The 12,621-nt window shown below is 63.1% G+C and overlaps 2 protein-coding genes across 6 annotated transcripts; both read left to right on the forward strand.

Annotated features, from left to right (window-relative positions):
* On the forward strand, positions 1 to 3,643 carry TRMT12 (tRNA methyltransferase 12 homolog). Of its 4 annotated transcripts, none has more exons than XM_027780245.2 (8): positions 1 to 96; positions 664 to 768; positions 919 to 1,074; positions 1,171 to 1,343; positions 1,432 to 1,582; positions 1,660 to 1,769; positions 2,601 to 2,758; positions 2,831 to 3,643. In XM_027780245.2, the coding sequence occupies exons 2-8, from the start codon at positions 698 to 700 to the stop codon at positions 3,275 to 3,277; spliced, it is 1,266 nt and encodes a 421-aa protein (XP_027636046.1). In that variant the 5' UTR covers positions 1 to 96; positions 664 to 697; the 3' UTR covers positions 3,278 to 3,643. The 4 variants fall into 4 exon arrangements, with proteins under 4 accessions (XP_027636046.1, XP_027636045.1, XP_055674104.1 ...); XM_027780244.2 differs by having other exon boundaries at positions 927 to 1,074; positions 1,154 to 1,343; XM_027780243.2 differs by having other exon boundaries at positions 7 to 96; positions 1,154 to 1,343.
* Positions 3,644 to 4,478: 835 nt separating this feature from the next.
* SYTL4 (synaptotagmin like 4) lies at positions 4,479 to 12,506 on the forward strand. 2 transcript variants are annotated; one of them, XM_055818122.1, is made up of 17 exons: positions 4,479 to 4,654; positions 5,353 to 5,514; positions 5,674 to 5,889; positions 6,412 to 6,521; positions 6,678 to 6,792; positions 6,957 to 7,061; positions 7,328 to 7,451; positions 7,558 to 7,648; positions 7,840 to 7,943; positions 8,031 to 8,117; positions 8,445 to 8,623; positions 8,802 to 8,904; positions 9,847 to 10,008; positions 10,759 to 10,864; positions 11,244 to 11,343; positions 11,884 to 12,092; positions 12,213 to 12,506. In XM_055818122.1, exons 2-17 carry the CDS (start codon positions 5,390 to 5,392, stop codon positions 12,353 to 12,355), a joined length of 2,079 nt encoding a protein of 692 aa, XP_055674097.1. In that variant the 5' UTR covers positions 4,479 to 4,654; positions 5,353 to 5,389; the 3' UTR covers positions 12,356 to 12,506. The 2 variants fall into 2 exon arrangements, with proteins under 2 accessions (XP_055674097.1, XP_055674096.1); XM_055818121.1 differs by having other exon boundaries at positions 4,480 to 4,654; positions 5,382 to 5,514.
* The last annotated feature ends 115 nt before the right edge of the window (positions 12,507 to 12,621 follow it).

A 12,621-nucleotide genomic window follows, 5' to 3' on the forward strand; every position in this document is an offset into this window, starting at 1 on the left:
TCCGCCCACGCCCGCGACAGGCACGGCGGCGCGGCACGGCAAGCGCTCCGGAGGGAAACGTGGGGCTGTGCTGCTGCCGCTTCCGCGCCGCGCTCGGTAGGAGCGGGGAGCGGGCCGGGCCACCTGGCCGGGGGGTGCGGGGTCCTTGGGGAGCCCTTCTCCGGGCAGTCCGCCATCAGGGGCTGGCTCTCGGAGCAGCGCCGTGGCCTCAAGGGTGCAGTCCCGGGCACCGGCCCAGAGGCACAGCCCCCCGGGTATCCCGCAGCCGGGCACCCCACTCCCCGGCCACCCCATTCCCTGGGACACCCCACCCCCCACGTATCCCACTACTGGGGTACCCACTCCCCCTATACCTCGAGCACCCCATCCTCTGGGGTACCTCATCGCTGGACATCCCTTTCCGTGGACCACCCCAGTCCGCCCCATCCCAGGGACCTCATCCCCTAGGGCACCCCATCCCAAGGACACCACCCCTAGGGCACGCAATCCCCCAGGGCGCCCCATCCCCGGGCACCCCATGGCAGTGCCAGGGCAGCCAGCCCCCTGCCCCCACGTGCAGCCGGGGCTCCGATGCCCCCAGCATGGCAGTGCCAGGGACTCCTCTGGCCGCAGCTCCCTCCTGTCCCTTGCAAACCTGACACCCAGTGCTCGTGTCTCTGCCAGCCGGTGATGTCCCTCTGTCCTGGGGCTCGGCAGGATGGAGGCCAGGGACACCCCCATCCCTGTCCCTGCACTGGCCACGGAGCCGCGGTTTGCCCAGTGCCTCAGGTGAGCCTGAAAGAGGGAATGGGAGCCCTGTGGCTGCTCCGGCAGGGCTGGCGGGGAGGAGAGCTCAGAGGCCAGCCCCGCACCCAGCGGGGGTCTCTTCCCTGCGATGGGGTGGGCAGCAGGGCTGGGGAGGGTCTGACCATGCCTTAGCCTCGCAGGGAGCAGTTGGAAGAGGAGCAGCTCCTGGACAGGCACTACCAGCTGCAGAAGATGCCAGGGGGCTGTGTGGCCCTGCCTGTGCTGGAGGAGAAGCTCTCCCAGCTGTGGCTGCCCCAGGAGATGCCCTGTGAACTGGTCTGGATCCAGGTTGGGAGAGAGCCCTCGCCCTGAGCCCTGCTGTGGGGTGGTGGGGTCTCAGCCCCATGTGCCACATCCTTCCCCGCAGAACCCCGTCCCCTCCAGGGCAGCCCGCCGGCAGACACCAGCCCAGAAGCTGCGGGATGAGCTGCGGCGACTGCTGGGTGAGAGCTGGTCAGAGGAGCTGGAGCGCGATGTGCCCCACGCCTGGCAGCGACACAAGGACCTGGTCCTGCTGAGTGAGGACAGCTTCAAGGCTGCGGTGTGGGAGAAGCTGGGTAAGGGGCAGCAGGGCCTGCCTGCCCTGATCCTGCCTGAAGAGCTGCCCTGGCCTTTCTTAAAGCTCCCAGGATGGGTGTGTTGCAGGTCCAGTGCTCTGGGAGACGGTCGCCTCGGCTTTGGGTGCCCAGCGGCTGGCCAGGCGAGGACGGGTATTGCCAGACGGGATGCGGTCCCCCCGCGTCACCCTGCTGCTGGGCCAGGATGGCTGGGTGGAGCATGTGGACAACGGGATCAGGTAGGCAGGAGCTGCCTTGCAGGGTGCGGCTGGTACAGGGAAGGGGCTGCCCTCACTGGGTCAGCGGTGTCTCCCAGGTACACCTTTGACGTGACCAAGTGCATGTTCTCACCGGGAAACATCACGGAGAAGCTGCGGGTGGCCTCACTGCCCTGCTCCGGGGAGGTCCTGGTGGATCTCTATGCAGGTAACAGGGACGGTGGAGGGGTTTGGCAGGGCAGGCTTGTGGGGGCAGGCAGGCAGAGAGCAGTCATGCAGGTACTGATGGCATCCAGGTGGATGTGAAACGTCATTTCCAGCCTGCACTGGAAAAACATGCAGACTTAGAGCTCCTACCCCATCTGTGAGCCCTCAGCACTGCTGTCTCTCCTTGTGTCCATGTTGCCTTTGGACACTTAGTATGACCTTGTGCTCAGGCTCTGCAGAACGCTGCTCTGTACCTAGTGCTGCTCATGGGAATCGTTTGGAGCCAGGGGAAATATTTGCCCTCAATGTTATTTCTGAAAAGCTCCCATAGATGTTCTGAGCCTGTGTTTTCATGACAGGCTGGCACTAACTGAAGTGTCCTGTGCTGTGAAAGTAACTGGGGAGATCGAACCAGGCATTTGCATGTCGAGAGAACAGCCGTTTTGTGCTTAGGGAGGTTAATGCTTCCAATTTGTACCACGAGGAAAGGATGTGGCATTCACAAAACTGCTCTGGATTAATTAAAATAAATGGTACTCTGGGCACTTCTGCACAGAGTGGAAGCAGGGCAGGGCAGGTCTTAAGCTAACGGCCAAAGACTGAAGGTAAAATAAGTTCCTCTTTAAACATTTTTCAAGCCAGATTTTGCTTTTGCAGAGGAGGGGGGGATGATTTTCCATTTTCCCAGCATTTGGGTTTGTTCCAGCCCAGAGCAAAGCAGATTCAGAGAGCTGGGATGGCAATCTGCATCCTGGCCTGCTTCTGGGGAGGAGCAGGGACCCCTGGCAGTGCCTGGACCCTGCCTTCAGCCACTGCCACCTCCTGCTTCCAGGCATCGGCTATTTCACGCTGCCATACCTGGTTCACGCAGCGGCTGCCTTTGCCCATGCCTGCGAGTGGAACAGCCATGCTGTGGAGGCCCTTCGGAGGAGCCTGGTGCTGAACGGTGTGCAGGACCGCTGCTGTGTCCACCACGGGGACAATCGGCAGGTGAACGATGCTGCCTGACTTCAGACCCCCCATCCCCATGTGGCATCCCCCTCACCTCCCCTCTTCTTCCAGCTGGAGCTGCGGGATGTAGCAGACCGGGTGAACCTGGGCCTGATTCCCAGCTCGGAGGAAGGCTGGCCAGTGGCCTGCCGCGTCCTGAAGAAGGGCACAGGTGGGATTCTCCACATCCACCACAACGTGGAGACGCTCCCCACAACGGCTCCACTGCAGACCCCAGTCCTGCTGGCTGAGCAGGCATCTCCGGAGGGAAAAGACTGTAATGGAGAGGCATGGCACCCAATGGAGGACAGGGAGAAGGAGACACAGGGGGCCAGGATCAGGCCTGAGTGGCAGAGGTGGGCTGAAGCAACGGCAGCACGGATCCGGGGGCTGCTGGCAGAGCTGCATGGGCAGCCATGGCACACCAGCATCCTGCACATCGAGGCGGTCAAGTCCTATGCGCCCCATGTGCATCACCTTGTGCTGGACCTCGAGTGCCGGCCGACGCTGCCCACCTAGCTGGGCACAGCCCCCAGTGTGGCCCTGGCTCCCACAAAACAGTGGCATTGGATGTGCTCCCACAGGAGACCCCTCCAGGAACCGTATCCCAGCTGAGGATGGAGCAGGCTGTGGCTGAGAGTGCCCTGGATCCTGCCTTGGCTGTGCCTGTCGCCACCCAGGTCTTGGATGTGTGGTGGCCCTTTCAGCCCCATTTTCCCGCAGGAGGGGGCCACAGGGCTGAGGAGACCCCGGGTTCCTGCCAGGCTTCATTTCAGCGAGTCAGGAACAGGCTTGATGCTTGTATTTACCAGTGTGCTTTTTTATTGTACTGGAAACAGGCCTGTTCATTTTGGTTTCTTCTCACCTTTATGCAAAAATAAAGGTGTTTCTTACCTCTCCTGTTGGTGTCCAGTTAAAATGTGAGCACTGGTGCAAGTGTGTGGGGGCCTGGCCTGGGGGGGCCGGGTCCCAGGGTGGTGTGTGGAGGGGCTCGGGGACCAAAGCTTCTGCTGGCATCCCCTGCTCTGGGTTCTGCCTGCGAGCCCCCTTGCCTGAGCATGGTGTGGGTACCCCTGTTGCAGAGAAACCCCTGCCCCAGGAGGGAGCTCCCGCTGGCCTTGGATGTCCTGGGGGGCCACGAGGTTTGGGTTTTCCTCTGTGTAGGTGTCCCATCTCCTCCAGCTCCCCCCGTCCTGTGGCAGGGAACCCCATGGCACAGCCAAAAGTGTGGGCAGAGCTGTGGCCTCACGCTTGTTTTGGGGTGGTCCCTGCTGTCCTGAGTGGCCAGAAACCATGTCCCCACGCATGTGAGCCCTGCGCCTCATCCTGCCACGTGTCGTCATGGCTTCCCTGTTGCCTGTGCTGCTGCGGGCAGAGCACGGGGAGCTCCTCCGGGCCCGTATCTCTGCCACGAAGGACAAGGGCAGAGGCTGGAGCCTTGCAGGGGGGACATGCTCTGCTGCGGCAGCGCTGGGAGGGCACCACGGCCTCGCTCCTCGGGTCCCTGCCCCTCGCCCGCCGCCGTGCTGGGCGCCCGGGGGACCCCGGGAGGACCCCGCAGCAGTTCGGGTGGCTGTAGACTTCATGCCAACGGGTGTGTGTGTGTGCTCTTTGGGAGGAGCCGCATTCCCAGATAGGGCTGCGGGCGGCAGCCGGGGCACAGCGCCCAGCCCCAAGCACCAAGCCGGGCGCTGCCCAGCCGCGCTGGGGACAGAGCAGCGGGGCCGGGGGCTCCGGGCACGGCCGGGGCCGCTTAGCGGGGCGGGTCCCGGGTCCTGGGTCCCGCCTCCCGCCCGGGCCGTCCCGTCGGTGGCGCAGGTGCGGCGCCTTTAAGGAGGCGGCCCCGCCTCCCCGCTACTGCCGGGAGGTGCTGCCGGAGCCGTGGCAGGTACCGGGGTAGGTGCCGTGGTAGGTACTGGGGGTCCCCTTGTGGCGGGTGGGCGCGGGCAGGGGCGCGGGCCGCGGTGTCCCGGGGGCCGCCGGGGCCGCCCAGACGCGGGGCTGCCGGCGTGTTCCTGCCCCGGGGGCCGCGCTGCGAGCGTGGTGCCGGCGGCCCCGGACATCCCCTTCGGCCCGCGGCAGAGGGGAGCCGGGGGTCCGGCCCGTCGGGGCGCGGGGGCCGGTGCGGCTGGGCAGGCAGGTCCCTCCCGCCGGGCTCGGCGGCGACCGCTCCCAGCCGCCACCCGTCCCCCAGCTCGCCGGTGCCGCTGCCCCGGGCAGGGAGCGGGGAGCGAGCGGCGCTGCAGACCCCCCGCGGGGGCTCCGGGAGCGCGGCTCTGTCCCGCTCCGTCGGGGCTGGGGGTGCCGCGGCCGCCCGGGGTCGGGGTCCGGATCCTGCTCCCGCCACCCGGCTGCTCCGCGGGGGGACGAGCCGCGTCCCCGGCCCGGGGCGCGTCTGCGGGCGCAGCGGCCGGCGGCAGCTCCTTCCCCCCGCGGGGACGCTGGGCGTCAGCGCCGGTCCCACGGCGCCGGCTGAGGTCACCGGGCGGCGGGGCTGGCAGGCAGCCCGGCCCGGGGCAGGGCCGCGGGGGCGCTCGGGGCACCGGGTGCCGGGGGAGCCGTGGGGCTGCGCTCAGCGCCTGGCTCGCTCCCAGCACGGACGCGCCCGGCTACTTGTGGCCAGGGCGAACGATGCCGGGCGGAGCGATGTCGGAGGCCGTGGATCTGTCCTTCCTCTCGGACGCGGAGAGGGATCTGATCCTGCAGGTCCTGCAGCGCGACGAGGAGCTCCGCAAAGCAGAGGAGCGGAGGATCAGGTGGGGACGTGGCGGGGGGCGGGCAGGGCGCTGGTTTCCCCGCTTTGCCCTACAAGCGGCTGGAGGGGCCAGGGTGCAGGTGATGGGGTGGGGGCGGCTCAGCCCCAGCCCCAGCCTGGGGGTCCCGCTGCAGCTCTGACGGTGCTGGGGTGTGAGCAGGCGCCTGAAGAACGAGCTGCTGGAGATCCGGCGCAAGGGGGCCAAGCGGGGCAGCCAGCGCTACAGCGAGCGGACCTGTGCCCGCTGCCAGCAGAGCCTGGGCCGCGTCAGCCCCAAGGCCAACACCTGCCGGGGCTGCAACCACTTGGTGTGCCAAGACTGCCGTTCCTACAGCCTCAACAGCTCCTGGCGCTGCAAAGTCTGCACCAAGGAGGCGTGAGTACCCCAGGGGCAAGTGACAGGGACCTTTGGCACACTCCTCCTCTCCCCTTCTTCTTCCCGGTTGCCCTGGCTCGCTATCCCATGGCCAAGCTTTGCTAGCCTAGCTGATGTCCAGTGCAGGGCAGTTGTCTCTGCTGACACTTCCCGTGGCAGGCACCCATGGTTGGGTGATGGAGAGCTGGGTCGTGCCCCACTCTTGGGTCTCCTTTGTGCTGACTCCACTCCTTTTCCCCCCTCACTTGACTCTGGCATCCCCCCCATGCCCTTTGCTCAGCCTGTGTTTCAACCGCACCAGGTTTCCTCCCTCTCAGCCTCCCCGTCCTACAAAACCCTTCCTGCTCCTGTGTTTGCTGCGCACGTAGCTGGGCCAGTGCATCGGCTGTGCCCAGCCAGCTGCTAAACGTGCCCCCCGTGCCCGTGCTGTCCCTGGCTGGTGGCAGCACTGAGGATGGCATTGGGGCACAGGGAGCAGCCCCCACTGCTCCTGACTGCCCCCGCTGCCTCCCTGCTCTGCAGCGAGCTGAAGAAGACGACGGGTGACTGGTTCTATGACCAGAGGGTCAACCGCTTCGCCAACCGGCTGGGCAGTGACATGGTGCGGCTGTCCCTGCGGCACAGGTCGGCAGGTAGGAGTGCTGCAGCTATGCCTTCTCCCGCAGCCCAGCCTTCTGGGATGCTCCAGCTTTCCAAGGTGTGCCTCAGCATGGAGTTGGCTGGGAGCAGCTCCTGCCTCAGGTGCTGGGCTTGGAGCAGTGGTTCTCCTGATGCCTCTCTCTTTCCAGCCAGCAAAAGAGAGACCGTGGGACAAACCCTTCTCCAGAAAGCCCAGCTCAATGAGCCCAAAAGCTCCCCCACAGCCCAGCAGCAAAGCCCCCCGGCACCCCAGAAGGGGCCCAGGTGAGGATCCCTGCCATCTCCCTTGTTCTGGGTGCCAGCCCTCATCTGCTGTAGGGGCGGGACAGATGCTGTCACCCTGCTTAAATCATTGGTGGCGCAGAAGCTCTTTCTCAGCTCAACCTCCTTGCCAAACAGGACATACCTGTGGTTTTATTTGTCTGCAGTTTGTTCCCGGATGCTTCAGACCCTCGGGATGGCAAAAGCGACACAGAATCCATGGAAAACATGAGCCTGGATGGCTACAGACCTAGTCCTGGTGGTGGGGGCAGGTGAGGGGCTCCCTGTGTGGGTTTTCCTTGGCAAGACTGGCCTGGCGAAGGATGAGGACCTTCATCTGAAGTGGTTTTTTTTTTCAGTCTAGTGAGGGGGAGCTGGCTCCTCTGGCTGGGCTGAACCTGTCCTTGGGCAGGCAGCTCCTCTGCTTCCCAGGCTGAGGTGTTCTAGGTAGCTTGTGGGGAGATAGCGCTTCCCGGCCGGCGCTTGCTCTTCCAGCCATGCTTTTGGCCTGCGACAGATGTTTCTGTATCCTCTGCAGAAGTAACTCCTTGGAGAGAGCTGCCCCTCTCAGAGATGGAAAACAGGCGGCTGCACCAGCAGGACCTGCTGCCTCCAGCCTGACCCTCCCTCTCCGCTCCAAAAACGCATTCTCCGACAGACGGGTGCGTGCCGCTGCTCCAGCAGGCTCAGCCCTGTCCTGGGGCGCAGGGCCAGGACCCTGTGGGGTGCCCAGCCTTGCCCTGCTCTGAAGGGATCTCCCCTCCCCAGGGTGCTGCCGTGGGGAGCTGCAGCAGTGCCTTGGTGGACGAGCACGAAACGATATTCAAGAAGAATCCCCGGCGGGTGGTGAGGCCTGCGGGTGAGAGCTGCGTGGTTGTGGGGGGTTTGGATGCTGACGTGGCGGGGGGTGGGTGGCCGCTTCTCCCCGGGCTGCGGTGGGCTTTTGGTGTGGATGGGAGAGGCTGGGGCAGCCCCTTGCTTGAGGGAGCAGCAGGTCTCTGTTAGTCCTGCACAGTGCTGCTGCCTCCTGCCTCACCATCTCTCCTGCAGACTACACCAAGTCGGTGATCGACCTGCGCCCAGAAGATTTTGTGGGGGAAGGCAGCTCTTTGGGGGACCGGAGCAAGTCGGTCCCTGGCCTCAACACAGAGCTGGTGAGACCCTCAGCATGCCGCAGAGCTGGCTGCCTGGCCAGCCGTGCCATGCCACTCCCCATGAAGGTGGCTTGTCTCTCCTTGCAGGAGGAGGAAGAGGAGGATATTGATAATCTGGTGGAGATCCATCGCCAGAGGGTGGCCCGCGGCAGCATGCGCAGTGGCACCTCCTTGGTGAGTCCCTGCAACGTGGTTGTGCTGCAGGAAGAAATGATGGAGAAGGGCAACGCAGACAGGTTGGGTGGGAGGAAGGCAGGGTGGGCAGCTCCACGGGCAAGAGCTTGGGGTGTGGGGGCTTCCTCCCCTTGAAGGGAATCAAAACACAGAGACCCAGCTCTCTTCCAGGGAGTCTGTGTGTAGGTGGAAGGCACTCGGCAGCCATCCCCAGCCACGGAGGGGTGAGAGGGGCAGTGCCGAGGAGGCATGGGGAGTAGCCTTGCTGAGGATGAAGAGGAACCATCAAGTGATGTTGCCTCAGCTCAGCCCTGCTGTGTCTTCCAGAGCACACTGGGGAGCATGGTCAGCATTTACAGCGAGGCTGGTGACTTCGGCAACGTCGCGGTCACCGGGGGAATCTCCTTTTCCCTGAGCTACGAGCAGAAGACACAGACCTTGTTCATTCATGTGAAGGAGTGTCGTCAGCTGGCCTATGGGGACGAGGGCAAGAAGCGCTCCAACCCGTGAGAGCTGGGCGGGGGTGGTGGCTGGTGGTGCTCAGCTGGGTTGTGGGTGCCCACCAGGGATGAGAGCAGTAAGCAGGGGGGTCTTGGCAAGGCAGGAGGTCTGGGGTTGCCCTGGGGGGCTCTGGGGGTGGGCTCTGGCGAGACCTTGGTGAAGTGCTGCTGCTTCTCCCTTCAGGTACGTGAAGACCTACCTCCTGCCTGACAAATCCCGGCAAGGGAAACGCAAGACGACCATCAAACGCAACACCATCAACCCCCTGTACAATGAGCTGCTGAAGGTGAGCGGGGATGGGCTGGAGGGGCAGCTGGGATGGGCACTCTGTGCTGTGGGGCCGGGCAGACAGCCGGCCCTGGGAAAGCTGCTGGAACAAACCAGGGGAGGGATGGGTTCCAAACGCCGAGGTGGGGGCTCTGTAGAGGACTTGTGTCCAGACACTGCACCCTGAAAGCTGGAAAAAAACCCACTCCTGGGCTGGGTTGCTGCTCTGATGTGGCTGCAGTGTCAAGCCCTGGGTGCCGTGGTGGGGTGGAGGCTCAACTGCAGAGGTGCATGTGTGTCACAGGCCATGTTCCTTGCTCCCGTGGCATCTCCCAGAGCTGGGCCCTTTTGCTCACCCTGGACATAGCTTTCATGGAGGAGGCTCCTGGGCCATCGCAGGCAGGCTGCAGTGGTGGGAGGGAGGGCGGCATGGCTGCAGAGGAAGAGCTAAGGCAGTTCTGGGTCCCTGGCAGAAGCACTTGGTGCCGCCCTTCACGGTTCCCTCTGCAGCCACCGTGGGGTGGTGGGACTGGGTGGCTCTGTCCCTGAGCCTGGCAGCGCATCGCTGAGGCCAGGCGCTCTCTGGCAGGAGGGAAGTGGGAACTGCGGTTTTGTTTCCAGGCACCCACAGCCCTGGGTTTGCCAAGGTCTCACACTCTGACCGCCTGAGGCTCAGCGGGCTGGCAGAGCTTCACTTGTGGTGGAGGTGGGGTGGCTGGATGCTCTGAGTCTGGTCCTGGCTCTGAGGACCACTCAGAGCACAGGCTCCTGCACCACTGCCCCAGGACTTTGAGGTTTCAAGCAGGCTTGCAAAGGAAGATGAACGGTCTCCTGCATGCACCCATTGCTCCTCCAAGCTGTCTTCTCTCCTGCTCAAGACCTGTGGCTGATGGTGTCTGTTAAGCCTGTCCCCTGCCCGCCGCTGCCAGCTCACCAGGGGTTTTCCTGTTTCTCTTCCTAGTATGAGATTAACAAGTCCCTCCTGCTTGCGAGGACACTGCAGTTCTCAGTCTGGCACCACGATCGCTTTGGCCGCAACACGTTCCTGGGGGAGGTGGAAGTCCCACTGGACACCTGGAACTTCGAGAACCACCTGGAGGAGTTTCTGCCCCTGCATGGCAAGGTGCTGGCCCTGCTACCCCAGCCCTGCTGCCCGCAGCCACCTTTGCCTGGCCCTGTCCGGAGGGGGTGGCCCTTGGTGGGCAGAGGGGTGCACACACCTTGTCCGAGAACTGCCAAAAGGCTTGTGCCAAATCGAATCTTTGGAGAAGTGAAGACCTCAGAAGTAGACAGCAGTAGTGTCATAGTAAACAAGGGCAGATCTTCTGCCTCAAGCGCAGCTTCCCTCTTCCTCCTTGCTAAGTCCCCTATGTGATACTGCAGAACTTGTCTCTGCCCCATCAGGTATTTTCATTCTGCTTGCTTGGCTGCTCTGAGTGCCGCTCTTCATGGCGCTCTGCTCCAGCTGGGAGGAATTGGAGCCAACTTCAGGGAAACAAATGGGGGAAATTGGCTGGGACATCCTGCTGCAGGCTGGAAAGCCAGGCAGCAAGGATCTTTCTGCTGCTGCCCTTAGGTCTGGTTCTGTAGGCTAACTCGTACTGTGGGCTCAGCCCTTGGTGTTGCTGGGGCTCACACAGCTTGTGGAAACCCCTAAACAGGGTTTTGTGAGGGAGGTGGCTGAGCCAAAGTAGGATCCCAAAGGAGCTGGTCTGAGTTCTGACCTGGTGATGCTGGGGAGGGTCTGTAGGCATTTGCCAGCTAAACCACCTCTAGAAGAAGCCAAGCCCTTTGGCCCAGCGTGGGGAGGTCTGCATGCAGACCAGGCCATCACCGTGTCTGCTTTGACCTCTAAAGTCTTGCCTCTCTGCAGATCGGGGCAGATGCTGCTGGTCTCCACCAGTACAAGGGGGAGCTGGTTGTCTCCATGAAGTACATCCCATCTTCCAAACACCCTGGGGCCGGCAAAGGCAGGAAGGGTGAGTGCTGGAGCTCCAGGATCTCTGTAGCCTGTGGGATCTGCTCATGGCAAGGCAAGGTGGGTCTTGATGGGTTTCTTGGGTGACGCCACTGCAGCCTTCTCCTCCACAATGCCTGCAGGGCTGCTCTGGGTCGGGGCAGACCTGGCTGTCCTCAGGCTGGTCCACTGGTCCTGGGGCTGGACCATCAGGCCCTGCACCAAGCAATTGCCTGCCCTGGCCTCAGCAGGCAGGGCCAGCGAGGGAGGAGGCAAGAGGAGAACCTAGCTGGGGGATCTGTACCTGCCTCTGTGATGAAGGTGTTCAGCAGGACCTTTCCAGAAGTTTGTGATAGTGTAAATTAAGGTCGATTAATTTTTTTGTGTTGGATTTTCCCCAGGCAAAACAGGGGAAGGTGGTGAGCTCCAGGTCTGGATCAAAGAAGCCAAGAACCTCACAGCTGCCAAATCTGGGGGGACCTCAGACAGCTTTGTCAAGGGGTGAGTGTGGGTCCTGGGTAGGGGGGCAACGAAGGCACTGTCGACCTTGGCTGCATCCCAGGGCACTTGCCAGAGCTGCCCGAGGGACCTGGGGAGGGAAGGGTCTCTCCACTAGCTGCCCCGTGGTGCCTGCGTTAGTGCCCTGAAAGTCACCGTCTGCCCAGAGACAAGATACTCCTGGCAGCAAGTGCTCTCCTAGGCTTTGGCTGGTTGAGAGGCTGCAGCCGGGAGGCTGTGTGCAGGGCAGGACTCCAGCTGCCATCAAATCATCTTCCCAGAGGTCGGCAAGCCACCGGGCAGCATGGCTGGGGGCAAGCAGGCTCCAGTCCTTGCCCTCTCCCCTCCTCAGGCTGCTGCAGTCTGCTGAGCAGCTTTTCGGGAGGCAGGGCAGGGACCCAGCCCCTTGCCGACTGTTGTCCTCCTGCCCAAGCCATATCGGGGAAGGTGGGCTCCAAGCCAGGTCCTGGGGTGCTGAGCTGCCCCAGACCCTGAGGCAGAAGGCAGCTGCAGGCAGCTAACCCAAGGGGCTGCTTCCCCCAGCTACCTCCTGCCACACAAAACCAAAGCCTCCAAGAGGAAGACGCCTGTGGTGAAGAAGACCCTGAACCCTCATTACAACCACACCTTTGTCTACAACGGCATCAACCCCGAGGACCTGCAGCACATCTGCCTGGAGCTGACGGTCTGGGACAGGGAGCCACTGTCCAGCAATGACTTTCTCGGGGGTGTCCGTCTGGGGGTGGGCAATGGTGAGGAGCCCTGGGGTCCTATCAAACCCTGGGGACAAGCAGCCTTGCTTGGAGCTGCCTTGCTGCAGGCAGGAGGCTGCTCCAGCCATGACTTCTGCCCACATGTAACCTTTCCCCCAGGCATGAGCAACGGGCAGGCTGTGGACTGGATGGACTCCACGGGTGAAGAGCTGAATCTGTGGCAGAAGATGTGCCAGTACCCAGGCTCGTGGGCAGAGGGGACGCTCCAGCTCCGCTCCACCATGGCCAAGCTGAGGCCATAGGCTGTGGCACTGGGACTTGGCTGGGGGCTGGCACTGCTGCTTCTGGGCCATCCTCGCTGCACGGCCTGGCAGGGCTGCCCTGTGTGGGCTGGCTTTTTGTTGGGTGGTTGTGGTTTTTTTCCTTTAATAAACATGACCCTCTCTAAACAGGCTTGGGCAGAAACTCTTCTTGGCTTAGCTTCGTTTAAAGGGTTTTCCTTTTGTCCTAGGCTTTGCACCAAATTTCAGGCTGAACTGGAGTCCTTGTGGACCCTCCCTTCTTCCCG

Source organism: Falco peregrinus, chromosome 13 (assembly GCF_023634155.1).
Source record: "Falco peregrinus isolate bFalPer1 chromosome 13, bFalPer1.pri, whole genome shotgun sequence".
Classification (NCBI taxonomy): domain Eukaryota; kingdom Metazoa; phylum Chordata; class Aves; order Falconiformes; family Falconidae; genus Falco; species Falco peregrinus.

What these genes read in the sequence shown, in the direction of transcription:
- TRMT12 (XM_055818129.1), top strand. Translation starts at nt 698, where the DNA reads ATGGAGGCCAGGGACACCCCCATCCCTGTCCCTGCACTGGCCACGGAG. An exon ending in TGCGGTGTGGGAGAAGCTGG is followed by an intron (nt 1,344 to 1,431) that starts GTAAGGGGCAGC and finishes GGTGTGTTGCAG; the next exon opens with GTCCAGTGCTCTGGGAGACG. An exon ending in CCTGGTGGATCTCTATGCAG is followed by an intron (nt 1,770 to 2,600) that starts GTAACAGGGACG and finishes TCCTGCTTCCAG; the next exon opens with GCATCGGCTATTTCACGCTG.
- SYTL4 (XM_055818122.1), top strand. Translation starts at nt 5,390, where the DNA reads ATGCCGGGCGGAGCGATGTCGGAGGCCGTGGATCTGTCCTTCCTCTCG. An exon ending in GCAGAGGAGCGGAGGATCAG is followed by an intron (nt 5,515 to 5,673) that starts GTGGGGACGTGG and finishes GGGTGTGAGCAG; the next exon opens with GCGCCTGAAGAACGAGCTGC. An exon ending in ACGCATTCTCCGACAGACGG is followed by an intron (nt 7,452 to 7,557) that starts GTGCGTGCCGCT and finishes TCCCCTCCCCAG; the next exon opens with GGTGCTGCCGTGGGGAGCTG.